At 56.2% G+C, this 23,207-nt stretch overlaps 2 protein-coding genes across 2 annotated transcripts in view; one reads left to right on the forward strand and one right to left on the reverse strand.

Annotated features, from left to right (window-relative positions):
- The window catches only part of ATP6V0D1 (ATPase H+ transporting V0 subunit d1), a 39,097-nt gene extending 29,287 nt beyond the window's left edge, over positions 1–9,810 (forward strand). The window contains exons 3-8 of the mRNA XM_015068529.3: positions 3,396–3,574; positions 5,083–5,162; positions 8,533–8,610; positions 8,738–8,914; positions 9,024–9,101; positions 9,203–9,810. Of these exons, the coding sequence (XP_014924015.1) occupies positions 3,396–3,574; positions 5,083–5,162; positions 8,533–8,610; positions 8,738–8,914; positions 9,024–9,101; positions 9,203–9,364 (754 nt within the window). The 3' untranslated portion in view covers positions 9,365–9,810. The remainder of the gene's footprint in view (positions 1–3,395; positions 3,575–5,082; positions 5,163–8,532; positions 8,611–8,737; positions 8,915–9,023; positions 9,102–9,202) is intronic.
- A 432-nt stretch (positions 9,811–10,242) lies between these two features.
- HSD11B2 (hydroxysteroid 11-beta dehydrogenase 2) lies at positions 10,243–15,961 on the reverse strand. Its single transcript, XM_027075993.2, has 5 exons — positions 15,556–15,961; positions 11,941–12,153; positions 11,632–11,817; positions 11,387–11,524; positions 10,243–11,209 (listed from the first exon to the last, which is right to left on the reverse strand). Exons 1-5 carry the CDS (start codon positions 15,818–15,820, stop codon positions 10,794–10,796), a joined length of 1,218 nt encoding a protein of 405 aa, XP_026931794.1. The 5' UTR covers positions 15,821–15,961; the 3' UTR covers positions 10,243–10,793.
- Positions 15,962–23,207: the final 7,246 nt, after the last annotated feature.

Below are 23,207 nucleotides of genomic sequence, written 5' to 3' on the forward strand. Positions count from 1 at the left end.
ATGTGATTAAGCACAGATACTGTTATGAGCAGCCTCTGCTGGGAGCTGTAGGATAGACAGACTGGCAGAGTACCTAGTCATCTTGGCCTCCTCACCAGTGCTAGGCCAGCCCCTGGCGCCTAGGCGATAAGAATGTGGAAGCAAGCCATGCTTCTCCAGCAGGTGGCGCCAAAGGGCACAGCAGAAGAATGGGGCTTGGCTGGGGGCTCTGAAGACTTCTTGGAAGAAGGGGCTTCCTAAACCCCAACCCGAGACTTCTATGGGCCCAAGCTGAGTCTTAAAGGCACAGGGTGAGGGAGGGCCTCTGGGTAGAGGAATACAGACTCCCTACTCCCACCCCACAAGGGCCTCTTTGGCCTGGCGGGCAGCCGCCTGTCCACTCCCCAGCTGTCTTCCTCTGGAGGGAGACGCTGACCAGCTGGAACCTCATTCTCTGCTGTTGAGGCCAAATGAGGGGAGGACTGGTGGAGTGGCTTTTTTGGGGGCAGGGAGGCAGCTGCTCAAGCCAGGCGAGGAGGAGGAGGATGTCCCTGTCTGCTGAAGGCCTTGGCCTTGGGGGAGAAGCAAACAGCCTAGCCAGCACCATCTCTGCCAGGCCTGCCCTGCTTCCTTTCTCCCAGGAAAGAGGATTTGGGCTCTCATTGGGCTGGGGAGAAAAGCAGGGGCTGCTTCTGCAGTAACCTCGTAGTTGACTCAGGGAGAAGGAAGAGCTGGGTCTGGCACAGGATTATCCAGTGCTGGCCTAGACTGGGTTAGAAGGGGGCCCTGGAAGGTGCTGGGAGTATGTGATCGTAAGTGGCCCTTAACTGGCTCGGCATTTTCCTTGGTACCCAGACTGGACTTCTAGCAGGAGAGGCTGGGGGCAGCTAGGAGGTACTACTACTGGCCCCGACATTTGCTGTCAAGGCTGAAAAGTGACTCATAGCTGGCCTGTTCCACATCATTGGAGGGACAACAGAAAAGCCAGATGGTAGAGTCTTCCCACGGGCTCTCCTCTAAGTCCAGGCCAGGACCCTGAGGAGTACCAGGGCCTCCCCTGAGCCCTGCCTCCAGCCCCATCCCCAACATAAACGAATACCCTGGGTTGTGGGCAGAGGGAGTGGGGAGATTTAGAGAAAGAAAACTGGCTTGTGGGGATACCTCTGAAAAGACAGAGCTAGATGGGGAGTGCAGTGCCAGGGCATGGGGACCCTAGAAATAGGACATGGACGTCATCTGCCTGATGGTGTGACAGGGCCGAGTGCCTATACTCTCTCTTACTTCCTTGGATACTGGGTTTGGTGATGCTGGTGGCTGCGGGGTCAATCAGATAGTATAGGCCTAAGAGGGGTACCCTTCTCTCTGTCCCTGTCCACAAGGTTGTGAGAGTAGAGAAGAGCATCCTCAGGCCGGGGACAGGAGTCTTTGTGGCTGTCTCAGAGAACAGGAAGACTGGAGTGGGGCTGGTTGGGGTGCAGGTAGAGGGCTGCAGGAAGTGACATGTAGCACAGGTCCTGTGGTACATGAGATTCTGGAGGCATTGGGAACAAGGGATGCTGTCCAGGGTGGAGGGGATGCAGGCTCTGGCTGGAGGCCAAGGCCCAGAACTCTAGTGAGCTTTTTCTGAGGTCCCTCTGCTCTGCCAGCTCTGTCAAGTTCGGGGCAGAAGGCTGGCCATTGGGCTTCTTGCCTTGCAGCTACAATGGGCCCCGCCTGAAGCCCTCAGTTTGAGAAGGGGAGGGCCTGTCTCTTCTCAGTGCACATCCTGTCACTGACCCAGCCGGTTTGGGGGCGGAGAGAGGGCAGTTGCCTGGCCCCAAGCCCAGGAGAGCAGAGGTCACAGCAAGGCGCTGGGCTGGGTGGGAGCTGGGGGAGGGTGCAGCAAGCAGGGGGAGTAGGGGGTCAGGTCAGGACTGGAGCTGTGGCTTTTTTTTCCTGTCGCCTTCCTGGAGGGCCTTGTGGGAGCTCCCCCAATAGCTGACCCTCTGAGTTGAGGTCTGAGCCACCCTTTCCCTTTCTTCCCTTGGTATTTAGGGCCACTGCCCACCAGGGGTCTTCCATGGACAGCCTCAGCGTTGGGTGCTTAAAATACTTTTCCCAGGAGAGGAGCCTAGTTGTGGTCCACCCAAAAACTAGGGCAAGTCCTGTGCTAAGTGCCCATTCAGGGCAGCAGCCTGCACCTTAGCTCTGACCCTTCAGTGGTGCCCCTCCCCACAGGCCTCATCCACTCGTGTACCCTGAGTTCATCACTGGTGACAGGCTGGAGGAATGTTGTGGTTAATGCCACCTGACTGTGCCTGGGGCCTTCCTCACTGCCGCCCCCCGCCCCCCCCTGCTCCTGGCTTCACCCCATTCCCACGTAGGTGACTAGACAGAGCTCTGCCCCGGCTCCTTTGTGCCATTGTCTTAAAGTTCGGAAGCAGAGCTTGCCCTGCCCCTTGCCAAGTCTGAACCGGGAAGCCCCACCCTCCCCAGCTCCACAGCCCCCTCTGCTGCTCATGTGCTATCCAGAGCGGAGAGCCAAGGAGCTTAGGCCTAGGACAACTTGAGCCCAGCCTCCCTATCCAGGCCTCTGGGTCCCCTCTAGGCCTCCTGCGCGGATACCTGGCCTAGGCCTCCGGCTGAAGAAGGAGGCGGTGCTCTGCCTTTGGAGTGGAACTGTGCAGGGCAGCTATCTACCTGCTCCATCTCTGCCTGACCTGGGGCCTTACTCCAGAGGGGCCCTCCCGCTAGCTCCTTTCTGGCCTTCCCTTTTTCTCTGGCTTTTCCCCACCCTACTCTTCAGCCTTTCCTCCCCTTGCCATCTCCCCCTCCCCGCATCCCCACCCAGCAGCCAGAATGACTCTAACAGGACTGTAATACTCCCTGCTTACATCCTGCTCATGGATCTCTAGTGCTCAAAATGCAGTCAGGACCCTCAGCCTGGCCTGCAGGACCAGCGACCAGGCCCCAGCAAGCTAGGAGCACTGCCCTGGTTCCCTCCTTCTGCCAACCCTGAACTGTGCTCAGTTCCTCGAATGCGGCAGGCACTCGGTGAATGCCTCCAGGCCTTTGCACACACTGTTCCCTCTTCCCAGAACACAATTACATCTCCCAGTTTTTTCATCCCCAGGCTGGCCTTGCACCTCCTTCTGTGTTCCCTGCCAGAACTCTGTTCACACCGTGGGGTAGTTACCTCTTCCCAAACACTCAAGGGGCGTGAATCTGTGCCACACTCCCAAGGGAGGGGCCGTGTATGTCTCAGACTCCTGGTGCTGGAGTAGGGCTGCAACCAGGCAGGGAGGTGAACCAGTGGTGCTGGTCAGCAACACCATTGAGGTGGCTCTCTTTGTTGAGGGTGGCCTGTGCAGGGTGGGGGCAGGGTCACAGTGCTGGGCCAGGACTTCCAACCCCCTGCTGTTGTGTGCCTCCCGCAGTTACAGCTACATGATTGACAACGTAATCCTGCTTATCACGGGCACGTTGCACCAGCGGTCTATCGCCGAACTTGTGCCCAAGTGCCACCCACTAGGCAGCTTTGAGCAGATGGAGGCTGTGAACATTGCGCAGACACCTGCCGAGCTCTACAATGCCATTCTGGTGGACACGCCCCTGGGTGAGCCACTGGGGTGGAGGGGGGAGGAGGTGGACACCGCCTCCAAGTGTGGGGTTTGTGGACCCCTGGGTGGTGGGGGGGGGGGTGATACTGAGCCATAAAAGAAGGCTTGCCCCCTGCTGCTTACCTTTATGTTTCCCTTAACTTTCCTCCCATTCTGTTTGCCCTACCTTCAGTTCCTTTCCTGTTGCTTTTGCTGGGCTAGGCAGACTACCACCAGGGCCTGATTCAGACCATGTAACTTTGTGAAACTGGCCAATTTCTCAGAATGCAGAGAAAGGCTGAGCTCATGGAGTGGGGAGAGGCCCAGGTCCCTCAGAGTCTTGGGACTCGAACACACTGTGGCCCCAAGCTGGACCAGAGTGGCTGGCTGCCTGTGAGGCAGAGGAGGGAAGCAAATAGCTTCACTTGCCTCCACAGAACAGGTCCCAGGGGCCAGGTCAGGCAGTGTCCGGCAGGATGCAGGGTTCGTGTCAGAGGCCAAGAGAGGAAGGGGAACTGGGAGCTTCCTGCAGGGCCCCACCTAGGCAGTGCTGGCTCCTGCCTATCTTGGAGGCTGGGGAGAAGGCAGTAAGGCTGTCACCAGCTAGTGCCCTCATAGCCACAATCTTTGTCCTCAGAGCACCACCTCCAGGAAGCCTCCAGGGTTAAACACTGGGTTCTAAGTTGCATTTGTTCCTGTACTAAGAGTCCTGAGCCCTACTTGCTACGCCTATCTGCCATAGACTCTTCCAGTAACTCTGAGCTAGTTCTGGGCTATTTGTGGTTTCTCAGTTTCTCCATTTTTATTTTATTTATTTTATTTTATTTTATTTTATTTTATTTTATTTTATTTTATTTTATTTTATTTTATTTCTTATTTTATTTTATTTTATTTTATTTTATTTTATTTTATTTTTTTGCTCCCTCTCTCCCTCTAGTTTCTCCATCTTTAAAGAAGAGACAGACTAGAGAGTCTGTGGGCCCCTGTCAGGGGAGGGAGCTCTATTCTGTTCTGGCCTCTACTTTCAGCCTGACAGTGGCCCTCTGGGTCCCTGGTCCAGGCCCACTCAGCTCATTCCTTAAGAAGTAGGCTGGTTTTCCAAATGTGGGCCCCAGGCCCCCCCTGGGGGTTACAGATACATGGGCATCAGGCCCCAAATCCACAGCTGCCCCTCAAGAAAGGAGGATGTCATGGCCTCTTATGCAAGTCTGTCTTTGGCATGGTCTGAGCTTGGGTCTGCCCCAGAGGCGATTAGATCATGTTATGGCTGGCCGCCTCCTTTATAAATCAGTTTTAGGAGCAAGGATGCAGGAGAAGCTCAGGTCAGTGTACATGGCCCAGTGTATTGCTTCTGCCACTTACAAGGCAATTGCCCAGGCTCGTTCGGGAGGCCCCCCAACCCCTGGCCAGCTGGGCCTTGTGACAGGGGTCCTCTATGCCCTGCAGGGGTAGTTAAACAGCAGCCTGATTCTTGCCTAGGCTGAATCTAGTCGCCCACCCTCACCCCCACGTCTTTCTTTCCCAGCGGCCTTTTTCCAGGACTGCATCTCAGAGCAGGACCTTGATGAGATGAACATCGAGATCATCCGGAACACACTCTACAAGGTAGTGCCCTCATCAGAGGTGGGGGCTGGCCTGTGGGCAGGGGTGGGGCCACGGTATGGTGGGCTCGTGGTTTATGTGGGGTGCTGGGATGGGACGCAGCTGCACCAGGCTTCTATCCCGCAGGCTTAACCTTATCCGCAGGCTTAGCCACTTTCTGGCTCCCATGATGGGCGCAGGCTGCATGGAACAGGTTCTCCATCTCGTGGCGCCTGCGGCAGGCCCTGATAAGATCAGCAGGAGTGGCTGGTGCCCCACAGCTTGGCCTGTCAGAGCTGGCTCCTGGATGGCCACTCCCCCTGCATCCAGGAGGGTCACGGGGCCGCCACCCAGGCCATAGCTTTCAGGTTTACCCCACCTAGACTGTTGCCAGCAAGGACAGGCACTTGAGCAGAGGCAACAGTGTGCTTATTATGATGGGGGGAGGGACCCAGCCAGGTGTAGCCAGGTCACCACATCCTTCTCAGGTTCCTAGGCCTAGAGCCAGTGCCACGTCACAGCATCCTTATCCCTTAACCACTTTCTGCTTCACCCCTGACTATGGCACAGGTTGGTGACCCCTGGAGACAGAGTGAGCTTGGGATTCCTGGGTCAGCACTGCCCTGGCCCAAAGAGATTAGGAGCAGGGCTGGGAGCCAAGGAAGGGGGCTGGCCAGGGACCAGTGAAGGACATTTGGGACAGACTAGGCTCTGGGCACAGTGAGGTACTGATGGGCTGCAGCCAGGAACATGGATCAGCAATAGGCAGGCCCTGAAGGGGGACTGAGTATAACCTAAGTCACGGGCCCCGCTGACCTAACCCTGAGAACATCTGGCAATCAGATCTTTACACTGAGTGTCTTCTCCTGCCTGAGTTGGAGCTAGGTGGCTGACACTCAGCTGCAGCCTGAGAGGCTAGGCCTCCAGTCTCCCTCCAGGAATCTGGGCCAGAGTGCAAGGGGAGGTCTGGTAATAGGTGAGGAGCCTGCATATGTTGCAGTGGTGTGGGCAGGGGAACAGCCCATGCAGAAGCAAGCATGGAGCATGGGCCAAGTGACAGGCAGTTTGCCATGGAAGTGCAGGTTCCAGATAGACAGCTGGAGACAGGTCTGGAAAAAGAGGCAGACACAGGATGAAGTCACCGAGGGCCTGGAGTGCCAGGCCAGAGTTTGAACTGTATACTGTGGGCAGGGTCAGCCAATAAAGGTTTGCAACAGGGCAGAGTATCATCAGAAAGCCCCCTCTGGCTACGGTGTGGAGCATGGAGTAGAGGGGAGAGACTAGAGGTAGGAAGATCGTCAACTTCTTTAATCGTCAGGATCACCCTAGGAGCTAGGTAGGCATGAATATCTGAATTGGTAAGATGAGAAAACTAAGGGCTCAAAGAAGCAGGGTGGGTTGCCTGAAACCACTTGCTATACTCTGGCAGCACTGGGATCACACCTGGCTCAGCCTGTTTGCAAAGCACGTGCTCTCATCTGCCCCGCTAACAAGGAGGCAGGCCAGGCAATCAGCGGAGAATGTGCATGCGCACATGATCTGAGTGCTCCTGCCCGCCCAACTGGCCTGCTGCCGGTTCCCTGCCCTGAGACAGGGTGAGGGGTGCGGCTGTCCCCCTAGCCTCACCCACACCCTCACCGGGCCTGACTGGTTCTAGCTGGAGTCACTGGTGAGGGCTGCCCGGACACCAGCTCCGTAAACACTGATCTGAGGCTGAGGGCACCATGCCAAGACTGCCCGCTCGACAGGCAGTTTCCCAGCCCAGTGGCCACAGATGGGAGATTAGATGGACCCTCAGCCGCCTGGCAGGCAGGAACTGTAGGCAGCTGGTACAGCAGCCATGGACTAGCAGGCTCCAGGGGACAGGGTGGGGATGGGGAGGCAACCTTGGTACCTGAGCCTTTGAGGTCTTGCCAGTTTCTTCAACTGCCCTAACTTCCAGAAGAGTCTGAGCCCGTCCCATCATCTCCTCTGAGCCTAGGGTCAGCCTTTCCAGGGATTGGTATAGCTCAGTGAAGGCTGGTGGCTTCCCCACAGATTGGAACTGCAGGCCCCACTGGGGCAGGCCTCGAGATTTGGGCAGGCCATGGGGAACTTGGCCTGGCCATGGGGAAGAAAGTGGCTGGGGACAGTCCTAGAGGGACTGAATTACCAGTGAGCCATGGTAGGCTTGGCAGCTGTTTCTACCACCCAAGCCCTCTGATTCCTGGGGATGTATTATGCTGGGGTCCACTCTCCCCTTCCAGGCTTCTTCCTCTCTGACCTGTTCTAGACTTTTGTTTCCTGTGACCTCAGTGGTCACCACAGGCCTTCTGAGCACAGCTTGCCCAGTGCTGCTGGCCAGGCTATGCCTGTGCTCGTGGACTCCTGGGTTTCATCTCACCTCCTCCCTTGGGGGAGCAAAGCCTGTGGCCCAAGTCAGCTTGTGGTGGGTAGAAAGGTCTCTGAACCTTGGCGATCAGACCTTGGTGCTGAAAGCTTTCCAAGCTCCTGGCCCTCAGCCCCAACTCTGAAGAATAATCTCTAGCCTGTGGAGCCAGAGTCCCTGTGACCATGCCACCAGAAGGGACTCAGGAGGATCTGAGTGAAGGGAGTTCCCCAGAGGGGCCACAAGACCATCCCCCCCTCTCTTGACACAGAGAGGTTTGGGGAAGGAAGCCTGTGCCTAGCCACTTTTATGAGTGAGTGCTGGGAGGAAACGAGGGACTGGGCTGACCTGTCTTTTCCTCATGCCCAGAAGATCCAGTTTGCCTGGGCAGGAAGTGCTCGTTCCCACCACAGCCCATGTGTCCAGCCATTGCACTGCAGGGCTGACGTCTGTGCAGGCAATAACCATTCCTCAGCAGGAACTGAGCTGACATTTGCTTCCTGCTTCATGATGCCTGGGAGCTGCTTGGGGGATGGAAGGAGTTCCGTGAGGTGGGGTGCCAAGAGGGGCCAGGGCACCCAGTCCAGGCCACTTCCATGAACTCTCAGGAGTAACCTTCCTTCACTAGCCCATCAACATGTAGTTTTCTGAGGCTGAGGAGGGGAGGTTTGGGGGAAAGGCAGGCAGAGCAGCTGGGGGCAGACAGACCCCCTCTCTGAGCCTGGTCCTCTGCAGGATGAGGACATAAGGGCACGTAGGGGGCACTGCACCATGAAGCCGTCAGTAGGTCAGAAATTGCTCTATTGCTCCTGGGTGCAGTGAGGCAGCCGGCCAACTGATTAATAGTTGGAATTTGCAGATGTTTCCGAGGTTCTGACATGGGGGGCTGCCCTGGCCAATTGATGGGTGTGATGTATGGACTCATCATGCAAGGGACTGGGGAGGGAAAGAGGCAACTGTGAGGAGAAGGCTTGGCAAGTCCCCCAGCTCCCTGCCTGAGTTGAGCGAGCCCCATGCTCTGCGCAGGCCTACCTGGAGTCCTTCTACAAGTTCTGCACCCTACTGGGCGGGACCACAGCCGATGCCATGTGTCCCATCCTGGAGGTGAGTGCTTGCCCACCTTCCTGCCCACTAGTCCCTGGTAGCCTGGGCCTGGGGGAAGCTCCGCCAGCTGACTGGCTGCTGCCTCCTTCCCCCTCCCTCTCGCCTTGCCTGTGTACTGGCCTCACAGTTTGAAGCCGACCGACGAGCCTTCATCATCACCATCAACTCCTTCGGCACAGAGCTCTCCAAGGAGGACCGTGCCAAGCTCTTTCCACACTGCGGGAGACTGTACCCAGAGGGTCTCGCCCAGCTGGCTCGGGCTGATGACTATGAGCAGGTCAAGAACGTGGCCGACTACTACCCGGTGAGTGCCCTGGCCACAGCATGATGGGCGGGCATACTGGCATCTGCATCCCCACCCCACACCCAACAGTGCCCTTGTGCTCATGCTTCCCATCCCTTTTCTGGGCCAGGAGTATAAGCTGCTCTTTGAGGGTGCAGGCAGCAACCCCGGAGACAAGACCCTGGAAGACCGATTCTTCGAGCATGAGGTGAGGGGTTGCTCACCTGCGTGTCATAGGGAGGGGTTGGTGGCCCAGGCCTGACTCTGCCATCACGGCCACCTGCACACCATGCCTGCCTCTGTCTATAGGTGAAACTGAACAAGTTGGCCTTCCTGAACCAGTTCCACTTTGGTGTTTTCTACGCCTTTGTGAAGCTCAAGGAGCAAGAATGTCGCAACATCGTATGGATTGCCGAGTGCATTGCCCAGCGCCACCGCGCCAAGATTGACAACTACATCCCCATCTTCTAGCGCCCTGGCCCAAGGCTTCCCACAAGTGTGTGTGTCTGCGTGTGCTGTGACCAAGCCCCCAGCTCACATGCCTGCCCTGGGGGATAGCACATTGTCCTAGTGGCTGCCGGTATTCCTGACCCTCCCTGGGATGGTTCTTGGGCCTGAAAAGGGGCTGGGCACCTGTTCCCCCTACCAAGGTTGGACCAACTCCCCCCCCCCCAAAAAAAAGGAGGCCCCCTCAGCCCTATGTTTACAGCCACTGACACGCCTGAGAAGCATGTGGTCACTTTGTGTGCTTCCCTGAGAACCCCTGGGGCAGCGTGAGCCTCCTCTCCCTTCTGTGGGTCACCCGCAGAGCCATGGCCCAGGGGAAGGATAGAGTGTGTCCTTGGGGCATAGGGGAAATAGCTCTGCCACCCTGTCCCTCAGCTCTGCCCTCTGAGACAATAAACTGCCCTCTCTAAGCCTGGCTGTCTGTCTCCTTTGGGTGCCATCCTTGTCAAGCCACCCCCACTCCAAGCTTTCTACCTCCTTTGCTGGCCCTCTCTCTGTGCTTTCAGGTTCTGCAGGATGGGGGAAGTCACTGGGGGCTCACACAGGGCTGTGGAACTGGGTGCTGGCCCTAGCGGGCCACAGGTCTCCCCGTTTGCCTCAATGAGCCCCACTGCACCCTAGTCCAAGGGCATTACCCCCATTTCACTAGGCTGAAACCCAAACCTGTGGATAAATGACCTGCCCACAGTCAACGAACAGGAAAAGGTATGAAGCACAGAATCTTTGTCCAGAGCCTTGGCCCATGCTGACCACCAGGGGTTCCCCAGGCAGTTCCCAATCTGTCACACAGTCACAGACTGGCACTCAGACAGTCACACCCTCCAAACACAGCATCTCCCCCATTCTAGGAGAAATAAAAATTTGTCTTTATTTCAAAGGTGGCAATCAGGCAAGTAGGGTATGGAACCTCCTATGGCTAGGGGGGTTTGGGGTGGGTGGTCGGGACCCTAATTCTTGAGCCAGTCAAGAAACAGGATTTACCCTTTGAATCGCAGCACTGAGGCACTGGTGCCTTGAAAAAATCCTGAGGGTGGTCCCCACCCCACCCAGTGACTCCTTAGTTTGCAGAGGCACTGTCTGCGGGATCCTGTCAAAGGCTACAGCTAAGTCTTGCACAAAACTCCCCATCCAGTTGGGTTCTCCAAGCTACAGGGTGGAGCCTTGTGCCCAGGAGGGTCTGTGTGGGCTCATGAAGCAGAAGAAAGGCCTGGAAGTTCACTGGAAGCCTCAGCTTCACCAGGCCTGGCCTGGGGCAATGACTGAGTGGGTAGGGCTGGGGTCCTTTAGGCCAGGCTCTAGGGCAGACTTGGGGGGGGTCACAATGGCCCAGGGGAGGGCCAAGGGCTCATGGGACCTTGTCTGCTAGAGCAGCTAGGCCATCTGTGTGCACTGCTCATTGGGCTGTCATGGGGGAAGAGCCTGGGTTTGGGTCTGGGTCCAGGGCTGCATCCTGGGCTGGGGTAGAGCCAGGCTGGCCAGGCCGCAGTGCTCTTGGCAGACAGTGATTGATGAAGAAGGTCTGCAGGAAGCGGCGCCGCAGGCCCTCAGGCAGGTAGTAGTGGATGAAGTACATGAGCCCCAGGCCACGGCCTGGGTAATAGCGGCGGCGTGGCTGAGCTGCCAGCAGTGCGTCGGTGATGGCATCTACAACTGGGCTGAGGTCTGGCAGCGCCAGGCGCAGCGAATGCAGGAACTGCCCATGTAAGTGCTCGATGTAGTCCTCACCGTAGGCCTGGAGCAGCTCTCGGGGCAGGCTGGCCAGCAGCAGCTGTTTACGCTGCTCCCACTGGCCCACATTCTGCACAGACTCTGAGGAAGGAGCCACAAGGTCAGGGTGGGTTCACTTAGGGAAGCCAAAGACAGACTCAGGTCAGTCTACCTCAAAACCGATCCTTGCCTCCAGACAGAGCCAGGCCCATTCCTTAGACCTGACTCCACCCCAGATATGAACACACCCACACACCGTATCCCAAACTCGATGCCCACCTGTCTTGAAGCAGCCAGGCTGGATGATGCTGACCTTGACCCCCCAGGGCAGAAGTTCACAGCTGAATGTGTCCATGAGCAGTGCCATGGCCGCTTTGGAGGTCCCATAGGCCGCCAAGCATGGGTATGGCATGTCTCCTGGGGATGGATTGGGAGGGAGGCAGCTCAGCATGGACCAGGGGCTCCAGCAACCCTCCCTGCTCTGCAGCAGCACCTTTTCTACTCCAGTAGGGAAGGGCACTCACCTGCTGGGCTGCCCACAGTCACGATGCGACCCCTAGAACGCCGCAGCAGTGGCAACAGGCCCTTGGTTAGTTCAAGCGCACCGAAGAAATTCACCTCCATGCAGCTGCGGAATGTGGCCACTGGAGACAGCTCCACATCGGCCACTACATTGTTGTGGCCTGCATTGTTGACCAGGCCCCACAAGCCTGAGGGCACGGAGAAGGGGGACAAAGAAAGGAAGCTCAGAGTTGAGTCTGCCCAGCAGCAAACCTCCGCCCATTCACACCCACCCAAGCACACCCTCTCCTGGGGGATCTAGGCCCACTGACCTGTGCTGGTGGTGTGGGCCTTTGTGAACTCCAGTGCTCGGCTGATGTCTGCTGGCTTGGTCAGGTCCAGCTGCAGCAGCCTTAGGCGAGGGGAACAGCAGGCACGCAGCTCTAGGGCACCAGGGCCATCCAACTCCAACACGGTGGCCAGCACCGTGAAGCCCATAGCGTCTAGCTTCTTTGCCGTCTCCTTGCCAAAACCAGAGTCACAGCCTGGCCAGGGCAGGGCAGCCAGTGAACTCCCACTGTGGCCCAGTCCAGCCTGAGACAACTCTAGGATCATCAGGGTCCATACAGGATCCAAGCCTCTGGATACCCAGTCTTCAGCAGCCTTCCCTCCCATCTCTACAGGTCCATCTCTGTAGGCTTTGCCCCTCTGGCTGAGCACTAGCTCTCTTACAGCTGTCACCTCCCTGACTCCCCAGAGCTACCCCAAACATGGCTTAATGATTCCCACTTTACAGATGAGGACACTGAGACCTATGAATGCTAAGTTGCTTCCCAAAGTCATTCAGCCAGCAGAGAGTAAGATCAGGACTCTACTGGAGGTCAGCCCGAGACCCAGTACCAGTCCTGGTCTCCTGCCTGCTTTGCTATCAGGTCTAAGCTTGCCTGTGCAGTATTACTGCTCAGCCTCGCTGCCCTTGCCCAGGCTTCTTCCTCTTACCTGGACTAGGCAGCAGCCCCCTCTTTGGTCCTGTCCCATCTTGCCCCCTTGAATCCATTCTCTTACCTCAGCAGCCAGAGGGATCTTTCCAAAACTGACAATATCACTCTGCGGCTGAAAGCCTTTCCAAGGCCCCCACAACCCTTGGGATGAAGCCCCAAGCCCTCTGCTCCCATCATCACAACCTGAGCCCCACCTCCCTTCCCCACCAGCACCCTACTATTGTTCCAGGCTCTAGGCAAGCTGGAGGCTCATACCTACCTCACCACTGACCCCCACTCTTGGAATTCCAATCAGTGGCAACAGTGGGGCATTCTCTGAGCCCCAGACCACTTGCCCCCAGGACAGGGAAGATGATGGATGGAGAAGAGAACAGACCTGCATTTGAATCTCTTCCCACACCCAACAATTGTGACCTGAGGTCAGTTACCACTCTTGGAGACTTAATTTCCTGTGTTTGGTATGTGGAGAGTGGAACCACCAGGCAGAGCCAGAGTGGGGGTCTGATAAGACCCTGCTTCCTTGATTGTTCCCATCCAGATCCTGGCTCTGAGGGTGGCAAGGGGAGGGGGAGGCCAGTGAGAGGAGGCTCTCTGGAGCCTGCCTCCCTGGTGGTCCCACTCACTTCTGGACAGGCTCTGCAGCCTCCCCCCCCTCAGCCGCCCCCCCCACTGAGGCAGAGAACAAAGCTGGGACAGGGGCTGTGAACTAGGCTTTGTGTGGCTGGGGGCCTGCAGACTAAGGCAGTCTGGGCTGGGCTGGGCTGGGCTGACAAGTCCTTCCAGGGCAAGCCTGGCTGGCGGAGGCCAGTGAGCACATGTGTGTCCACTTGCCTAAGCTCCCTACTCTGGAGGGCCCTTCACTGGGAAACTGAGGCCTCCCAGAGCCTCAGCTCTACAGTCCCAACAGTCACCCATGCCTCGTACACCCTCTTGTTTATCTGCACACAGACACCTGTACATACACTTCCAAACTGCCTGCATATTCACACAGGGATTCACTCCCAGGAGACCCCCAGCCATCATCCATGAGCAGATGTGCACACATGGCACCCAGCCACTCAGCCCAAACTCTGACTCCACGGTTGAGCTCTGGATGTAGCCTTGGGCTGTGGTTCTCAGGGGTATTCTCAAGGAGGGGTGGGTAGCAGCTCTGGCAGGCTGAAGACACTGTTCTTAGCAGGTGAGGCAGGGCCTAGTCACTTATTTGTCTTGCAGTCAGGTAGTGAGAGAGGAAACCGCAGAGTGTTTGGACGTCGGGAAGCTTGCTGGTCTACTCCTGATGCTTAGCAGGAGTGGGTTGGGCAGGACTCTTCCCCTCCCCCATTGCAGGGCTTTACAACCAGATATGGAGGAGCCCAAGCCTCAGAAGGCATCCCTCCTCTTCCCTCACTCTCCAGCTCAAGGCAAGGAGAAGTAACAGCAGCAGCATGAAGGCCTGAGGGGAGATCTCAGGAAAGACTGCCCACTGAGTCACTACTACCAGCAGATGGCCCAGATACTGTTGAGGCAACTCACAAATTAGACGGCAGGAGGGGAGCTGCCCAGTCCCTGGGAGCAGAGCTCGCAACCTAGTTCCTGCTTCAGACCAGGAGGGCCACTGTATCTTTCCTTCCTCAATCCCCTAAAACTTTACACTATACTCTGAATTCAGGTTCCACTCATCAAACCTGACCCCTGCTCTAACTCCACCCTCTTGCTGAAACCCAAAGCCCTAGTGCCACCGGTGTTCCCACCCCACCTCAACAGTCAACCTTCTTGCCTGGCATTCAAGGCCCCTTTTGAGGAAACAACCTCACATCACACCACATCTCAGCAGCCAGGCTGGTTACTGACTGTCCCCTACTCAGGCCACTCTCATTGTTGCCTCAAGCCTTTGTCCCACATCCACACTTTGATCCAAAACACCTTCCACACTTCACCTATCTTGACTCATCATCCCAGGCCCAGCTCAAGGATGGCCTCCTCTGAGAAATTCTCCCAGGTCTGTCCTTGTCATCATGCAGGGCCCCCTACTGGACCAAGACCTCTGGGAAGCCACTCTGGTGGTGAGGGCAGGGCTCTGAGAACCTGTCCAAAGCCATGGGGGTTGGGGGGGAGAGACCAGGCTGCCCCTCCCCCCACACATACAATGGAGCCAGTGCCCCCTGGCCTTTCTCTCCCTCCCCGCTTCCGGCTGGGTCTCAGTGCGGGGGGGGGGGGGGGGGCCCCCCCTTCTGGTGACAGATTTATTCCCTGCTCCAGACAAAGGGAACTCTGCCAGGCAACCAGAGGCACCTGAGTACAGCTCTCCACGACCTCCTTCCTGGGCACTGAAGACCAGGAGGAATGTGGCGTTGTGTGTGCTGGCTGCAGATATGGAAGGCTACCTCAGCAGTTTGGGGGTGGGTGGCACATTCTAAGAGGCAGCTGAATGCCCAGCTGCCTCTTATGGTGACCTCAAGCTTTTATGGATTCCAAGGACCCCAGCAAACGGGGCGGGGGAGGGGGAGTGGGTGCCCCAACTCCCCATCTAAGCGCCTTCCTCTGGCCCTGGGGAAGAGGAGATGAGGCGTCCCACGTGGGCATGTTGGGCAGAATCCAAGGGGTGACCATCCTCTTCAGTCCCTCAGAGCACTGCCCCCTGCCCCAAGACTGCTCTCTTGGGGAGGGGCATAGCATAAACCTCAGACTCCAGGAGGTTCCGCCTTTCTCAGCCAGCAGTTGTTCCTGCGCACCTGCCCACTCCCGGCCTCATTTTCCCTCCAACACTCCACAGCGGCAGGTAGTTAACCCGGACTTAAGGAGGTGCCTTGCGCTTCCTACTTGGCTCGCTCCCGGCACCCAGGGGAGAACGACACTCCCATTCCTGTGCTGGGGGTTCCGCCTTGCCTTGGCGCGCTAGAGGGGAGCCCTCTGGGTGTCTGGTCCCGCCCTCGAGCCTGGAGTCCCCGCGCTCCGCGCACTCACCGGTGATGAGCACCGCGCGAGTGGCCACCGGCAGGCGCGGAGGGCGCGCCAGGCGGGACAACGCGATCCAGCCGGCGGCGGCCAGCACGGCGAGTGCGGCCGGCGGGGGCAGCAGGCGCTGGCACAGCCAGTCGAGCGCAGCCAGCAGCGCCAGCGCCGCCAGCAGCGGGCGGCCCAGACGCAGGTCTGCGCGCAGCAGCTGCAGCAGCGCACGGGCCGCCACGAGCAGCCAGGCGCCGCCCGACGGCCAAGGCCAGCGCTCCATGGCGGCCAGGCCGGGCTGGGTTGGGCCGGGGCGGGGCGGGGGCCGGGCTGGGGAGCAGGGAAAGGGACTTGAGGCCGGAGCGAGGGGCGCGCGGTGCAGGAGGACACCAGCCAGGGGCGGAAGGGATACTCGCTTTCTCTGTTCGCCCTCGGGCCGAGCTTATAAAGAGCCCCGGGGGCGGGGAGAGGGCGGGGCAGAGGCGGGGCAGGGGCGGGGCTTCCCTCCACTTCTCACCCCGCACCCTCCTCCGGGCAGGTGCCCCCCCTCCCCCGCTCCGCCCCGCCCCCGCGGCCAGATCTGCTTTCTAAGAAGCCGGAACAAAGTCCCGAAGTTGCTGCTACAGAGGGAGCCGCCTTGCCGCGGACCGTGCCGGGAACCAGGCCAGTCTGTGTAGCCCTAGTGCTTTGCATCTGCTCACCCCTGCGCCCACCCCCACCCCCACGCTGCGAGAGCAGTTGAGCCGCCGCTCCCAGGTGAGCACACCCAGCTCACACTTGCTCAGGACACCTGAGGACACGCACAACTTCCCTCAGCTTCTCACACTGACAGCACCGCCGCGACATCCGGGCCTGCCGGAACCCCGCGGGGAAACAGACCGCCCTTACCCGGCCGCAGCAGCCGCCGCGGGCACACGCGCCGCACTCCCACGCCATGCGCGGCCGCAGGTCCCACGCGCACACACACGCCCTGACGCGCGCTCACACCTAAGCTGCCGGCGGCCACAAAACCGGCTTGCGGCGGGAGCTGGAGGGAGCAAGATGACTGCCCGGGTTCTAGGGAGTCTCTGCCCCGCCTTCCCCCTTTCCTTCAGGGCCCAGTCCTGGAGATGCACCAACCACACCTCTTCCTGCCACACAAGTGTACGTGTGTGGGAGTGCAGGTGTGTGTGCATTTGTGTGTGTGTTGCGGGGGCTGGGGCTCACAGAAAGTGTCTAGGCTTTGCATTACCTCCAGCCCACCCTCCGACTGGTACTTCTAGGACCAGGCCAGTGGGGACACCTGGGGAGTCAGTAAGGGCAGCCTCTAGGACAAGGTAATCCCCTGCCCTACTCCCATGATTCCCCAGGTTATAAAATAAGTGCTGTGAATGTGGGTGCATTTCCCTACCTGTATGTATGAAGATCTGTGTTTGTGTGTGGCCCAGCGGCCCCCCATCCTGCCCACCCCCGTGTCTGGCACCCTGTGTTTGGCATCCATACTAGGGCTCTGCCAGGCACTAGGAGTTGGTGCCAGCACCTGGCTCCCAGGCCCTATTCTGAGGGCAGTAGGTGCAGCCCATGGCAGAAGGAGTCCCTGCTTCCTGTGGGCCTTTGGACTTTGCCCAGTGCCTCATCTATGCCTGCACTAGGTCCTGGGAGGTCATGGATCCCCCAGCCCTGTGCCCATTCTCTATCTTAGGTGCTCAGGCTCTGTGCCAGGACTTTGAGGCAATGCCTCCTCCAAAACCTTCTCTGCCACCCAGGCGTGGCTCCCTGGTGGGCCAGGGGGGTCTTAGGGAGGGGGCTGGGAGCCACTTAAGAGGAGAGGCTCTGGGTGGAGGACTCAATTGCCCAGAGCCACTTCTGTGCCCTCTTATAAGCACAGATGGCAGGCTAGCCCTGGCCCTAGGAGGCAGGACTTACCTGGAGAGGATGTGCCTACCTTGAGTACATGACCTTGTGTGCCTGTATTTGTGTACACTTGGGTCCATGTCCCGTGTCATGACCCTGTATGTGCGTGTGAGTACATTTGTGTGTGTTGTGTATGCTTCTGGTGACTCTCCCTCAGTCTGGGTCATCCTTTGGAAAGTCAGGGAAACATTCCTTTTCCAAAATGTGCTGACTCCTGTTGTCCCGAATCTATGGCCCAGGCTCACAGGTAGACACAGCATCCTTGGCCTGGCTTCCTGACCTGATCTGTAGACTGTGGATTCGTGGGACAACCCCTCCCCCCCACCTCTACCACACACACACACAACTCTGGCACTCTACTGAAAGTCTGGTTATGGTTTTTCAAATTAAGGGCTTCCCTTTGGAGCTGGGGAGGGGGTGTAGAGGAGGAGATGGGGCAGGGGGTCCCAGGCAGTCTTCAAGGTTAAGCCCATGCAGGTAGTACCAGCACTTGCCCAAAGAGGAATTGAAAGTAGGGGAAGTGGAAGTGGGACAGCAAGGTGAGAACAGAGACTGAAAAGCAGGATCCTACACTGTCCCAGGAAGGAAACATGAAGGATTCTGGCTCACTGGGAAGGCTATGATGAGGAGAAAGACTTGCTGAGAGAGGGTATAAGGGAATTGCCTTTGGCTGCATGGTACAGGATGGCTGGGATGGAGAGAGGTGTTTCCGGTTTATCTTCTGGGATTCTCTGCCACCTTGGACAGACCCATCAGTCTTATGTGATTTGGGTCTTTTGGAACAGAATGATCTGCCATGCTTTTATATGTGCCCATCCACCCCACCCCAATTCATCCTACTTCCAAGGCCAGGCTTCCTTCCTAGGATCTATGGTGCAGCCCCCTGCAGCCTCCTCAGCAGCTGAACCCTTACCCCTCATCAGGTGGAGACATTCTAGAAGTAGAAAGAAGGTGGTTCAGGCAGTCATGACTGGGAGGGGCTGGCCCAACCCTGTCTGAGGCCTAGTGCCAGCTTGTGCCTGCCCAGGGGCAGAGAACCAGCTTCTGCCAGAACCAGGAGTCTGGGCTGGTAGGGGCCTCCAGGGAAGAGAAGGGAAGGGGGGGGGGGGGCAGAGGGCAGGAGCCCCAGTAGATAAGGCAGGGCCTGGCAGGGGCAGAGGAATGAAGGGCAACCAGAAGTTCAGAGCCCCTGAGCCACCCCGCCCCTAAGCCCTTAGCCCATAGTCTCTCTTAGTCCTGAGTCTGACGCCTCCCTCCCCCCACCTTGGTCAGAAACCTGGTGAGCCAAACCCTTAGATTGCCCCTGGTGCTAGAGGGTCAGGGGTTGGGGAGGGGGGTGGCTGGCAGGCTAGCTCCAGTCGGCTCAAGCTGAGTCTGGCAGCTCACTGACACCATCTGCTGGCTTTTCCAGGAGGGCGCGGCTCTGAGGGTGATAGAGGGAAGGTGACTGCTGGATCTGAGGATGGGAGGAACAGAAGCTGATGCCCGGTGCCCAGCAGCAGTCACCAAGAGTTCATCCTCTGTCCCCTGACCACACTGGAGCTCCTGGAGCCAAGACTCCATTTTTACCTCTTCCTCCCTCGGTGGTGCAGCTCAGAGGCAGCAAAGTCCCAAGGAGGCCCTGCCTGGTGCACTGCTCCCTCCTGGCACTGCACCGCCATCCCCCCCGCACAAGGGCGGTGGAGCCCCTCTCCCTGCCAGTGGCCAGTACCCCCACTGGGCCCCAGACCCCATCCCTCCCCATCCTCAAAGATAACAAACTTTTATTGAGTTTCTACTGTGTGCTGGGCCCTGTGCTGTGTCCCCTGGGTGTCATAACAACCACTGGCCTCTCCCACTGGGAGCCACAATGGAGAACTTCTTCCCCCTCAATCTGGTACCACTTTCCTCCAGCACTGTTCTTGTGCTGCCCTCTTCTCAGCTACATTTCTCTAAAATAGTCTACAATCACCATCTCCACTCTCTGCCTCCACTCCCCACTCTAGCTCTGCATCATCTCCCCCTCCCAACCTCGCCAAAGGTCACCAGAGAATGACATCCTAGTCCCCCAAAACCTTAAACACACATCTGCTATAGTTAACTTGGCTTCCTCGAAGCCTCTGCCCTGCTGGTCATTCGTCACTGCTCTAAGCCCTTTCTCCTTCTGGCAGCCATGAAACCACTGCTATTGGGTTTCCTCCTACCTCTCTGGCTTTCCTTCTTGGTCTCTTTCTTGAGCTACTCTTCCTTGTGGATAAACCTCTGGCTGTGGAGACCTCATGCTCAGGTTCTCCCCATCCCTGCCCCATGAGTTCAACTTCCTACTCACATGCTAGTGACTCCCACCCTCCTTTCTGGCCAAGTTCTTGCTCATGACTCCAGGCCTGTGTGTCCAGCTACCCTTGGATGCCTCCCCTGAACACCTGTAGGCTCCTTACACTTGGCCTTTATCCAAAGCTGGTGTCACCATCTTCCGTAGTTCTGGCAGCCACTCCTTCCCTATCTCATCCTGAGTCTTCATTCCATGCACTTGCCTCCCTAGGTTGCATACAGAGGCCTCACAATAGCCTTTTGTAGTAGATATCATCATTATTCTTTTATATTCAAGGAAATTGAGACTTCCAGACACTCAGAAAATTGTTCAAGGTCTTAAACTCAGGTACACTTGAGTTTGAATCTTAGACCAGTCCCTAGATTCAGACTCAGCCTACTTGAGTCCAAAGTCTCCGATCTTGAGAACTGTGCTAATGCAGGACCACGTTTGCCACATGTGGCCTCTTACAGTTCATTCTGAGGGCACAGGAGAGCTGGGAATGGTCTTGAGCAAATGAGATCCCTGTCCCAATTGGCCAGGAAATAGATTTGGGGATGGGGGAAGAGTGGAGGCTGGGAGTCCTATTGCTGCATCAAGACAAGAGACAGGAGCAGAGGTCTGCTTGGGGCAAACTGGGCTCATGGACTTGCAAGGGCTAAGCCCAGAGGCAGCTGGATGCTTGTGGTCTCCAGCACATCACTCACGTGGCATGGGAGCCCAGGAAATTGCTGATTCACCTCTGCATGCCCTGGGCATGAAGTGAAATCCCCCTATTTTCAGAGGTACCCCATCTAGGCTGTGCAACTGGAAATCAGGCCCTTTGGTTATCAGGGAGGGGGAATGATGAGGCAGGGAAGCCAGTGGCATCACTTGTATTTCCAGACTGTCATGCACCCTCCTCTGAACTTCTTTTCTTTTGTCTCCAGGATTGAAGGAAGATATTTGGTGATTAGGGCCCTCAAGTTTGGGAGACACTAAGAGAATGTGCTCGGAAGGGTTTTCTGGACCAGCTCCAGAGGAAAGGTAAGCCCCACTTGAGAACATTTGCCAGGAGAGCTTGGCTGACTCCAGGTGAAACTGGCTGTCTTGGATCCTGCAGTGTGGCTTTGAGTTATTCATAATCCTCTGTCATATTTACTGTGTGTTTGTGTATGCCAGTCCTTGTGTTCGGTTTGCTTGTCCTTTATTTTATTTACTATGCTCACATCATCCCTGTGAAGCAGGTACTATCATTATCCCCTTCCCATACATAAGGAAACAAGCTCAGAGAGATTAAATGACATGCCATAGGTCACACAGCTGTCCAAACTCTATACTCCTAACCATCCAGTCACACTGCCCCCCTGGCCTTAAGCGTAGGGGGTTGGCAATACCCAGGTGGAAGACTAACAACCTTTTTTTATTTGCTTTTGTATTAGAAACATGTCTCCCAATGGTAGAATTAAGGCAAGTTGTTAAAACTAATTCTGAAACTTGCTTCTTTACAGCTTCTATCACCCCTGATTTAGGCCCTTTTTTGTTTGTTTGTTTGTTTTTTGGCAGAACAACTGCAAAAGATACAAAAATTAGTTGCTGTTGGCTAGCTGGTTTAATTTATTTGCATATATATAATTCAGCTCCACCCCTGGTGGCTAATACCCCCCTGGGGGAAGCTGCGGCTGTTTTCTGATTGCTGCTGGGGAGGCCTGTGTGTGTTGTTTTTTAAATAAACTGAAACCAGATGGAGGGGAGTTTTGTTCACAGCCTTGCCTACAATTTTCTCCAGCAAATTCCTTGAAAAGCCAACCACCTATGAGTGGTGCCTGTTCTCCTTGGAGATCTCTCACCGCTGGTATGCAAATGGAGAGCAGGGTTGGGATTTCTAAAAGTGAAACAAAAGGAGAGGGAACAGAAGCTCTTGGATCAAGGGCTTTCGAGAATGCGGGGCCATCCCCTGGTGGAGCCCCAACTTTAGGTCTGCATTTAGAGTTTGTGTCCTCACTCTCCCCTTCTCCCTAGAGTTGGGGGTTGGGCTGGAGGGGTGGAGTCTTGGGCTGGGCAAGAGTCAGAATCACCCTGACCGACCACTTGGTGAAAGTATGGGTTCCAGACCGGCGCATATATTCCATTTGCAGTGCTAACCGCTGGCATGAGACCCCAACTCTCCAGATAGGCTGATTTTTGAGTCAGTGGAGGCAGTTATCTCCTGAAAGGGCCCAAGCCACTCTTGCTTCCATCCCGGGAAGACCAGTTGCTCAAGGTGGTTATCGAAATATTTTTAACCACCAGCCAGGTCTAGGACTTTTGTCATGTCCCTTGAGCACCTCGTTAAGTGATTCCTTGTTCAGAGATGTAGCACGTACACCCACTGATCACAGTGCCAGGGGTTTAGCATTTTTCTTTGGAATGTACATTGGGTATTGTCATAGTGAGGTATGACCCAGTCCCCTGGCAGGGGAGAACACTTCTTTCCCAGCTCCAAACTTCATTCCTAGCTCAGAACGCTGTTTTTTTAGATTCCGAACCCTTTCAGATAATTGTGTCAGGTTACATAAGGTTTCAAGATATGAACACTCAAAGGAAATTCCGCTGGGAACAGGCCTGAGAGGTTCCGGCACATAATTTGCTTTCAAGTATTCGAGGAAAAATTCAGGTGTCTCAGGCCTGCACATTTCTGAAATAAAGTGACAACAGCCAACAACTTTGCTCGCATATACCATTCCCCATAGAAGTGAGCGAGCAAAGAGATAGATTTCGTGATGGATGGAAATACCCCTCCCTGGGGAGCACAGGCAGGGCCGAGTGGAGGTCAGCTGCAAAGAGGAGAGCTTTGACCAGGCGGCCATAGACATTCTTACCAGCCCAAGATACCTTTCACTACCCCACCCTCCCCTGCATCTTTGGTAACACATATGGTAAATACAGGCCTTCAGTTTTCCAAGAAACATAAAATAAAAGCTGAATTACTGGCAGAGAAGCTTTAAAAGCTTTAGTTCCTAGGACTCTGTGGGCATATTTTCCACACACCATGATTTTTATTACATTTGCCTCCAAGGGACGGCCCTGCAGCGGCTCGGTTGCATAAGGTGCTGTTTCCAAACACCTTGTCCCCAAGTAGAGACACAGAATAAGTTTTATCTAGGTCCGAGAGTGTTCTGGAGGGGTGACATCGTGTTCCAAGCTGCACTGGTTATAGTCAACAGTGGGAAAGCTGCCAAAACCTTCTCACCAAGGAAGCTGAGAGAATGTTCTAAATACCGAGCAGTACTTCTTTCTTAAAGCACAAAGTAGTCATAAAAACCACTTAACAAGGAAAAATTAATGGGAGGAAAATGTCCTAAGTGTAGCAAAAAAAAAAAAAAAAAAAAAAAAGGGCTTTGCAAGGGATACGGAAAAAAATAGATTTACTATGTTGAAAGGATGTGGCTCTTAATACAGGAAAGTCAATTTTTACACCAAAAATAATTCAACAAGTATCATTTACTTTACAAAAGGCTTCACAAAA

This window comes from Acinonyx jubatus, chromosome E2, assembly GCF_027475565.1.
Source record: "Acinonyx jubatus isolate Ajub_Pintada_27869175 chromosome E2, VMU_Ajub_asm_v1.0, whole genome shotgun sequence".
NCBI classification, from domain to species: domain Eukaryota; kingdom Metazoa; phylum Chordata; class Mammalia; order Carnivora; family Felidae; genus Acinonyx; species Acinonyx jubatus.

Excerpts from the sequence above, each read along its gene's own strand:
- HSD11B2 (XM_027075993.2), bottom strand. The coding sequence starts at position 15,820 with ATGGAGCGCTGGCCTTGGCCGTCGGGCGGCGCCTGGCTGCTCGTGGCG. Across the intron at positions 11,818-11,940 it reads GGCCCACACCACCAGCACAG|GCTTGTGGGGCCTGGTCAAC; the intron begins GTCAGTGGGCCT and ends CCGTGCCCTCAG. Across the intron at positions 11,525-11,631 it reads GACTGTGGGCAGCCCAGCAG|GAGACATGCCATACCCATGC; the intron begins GTGAGTGCCCTT and ends ATCCATCCCCAG.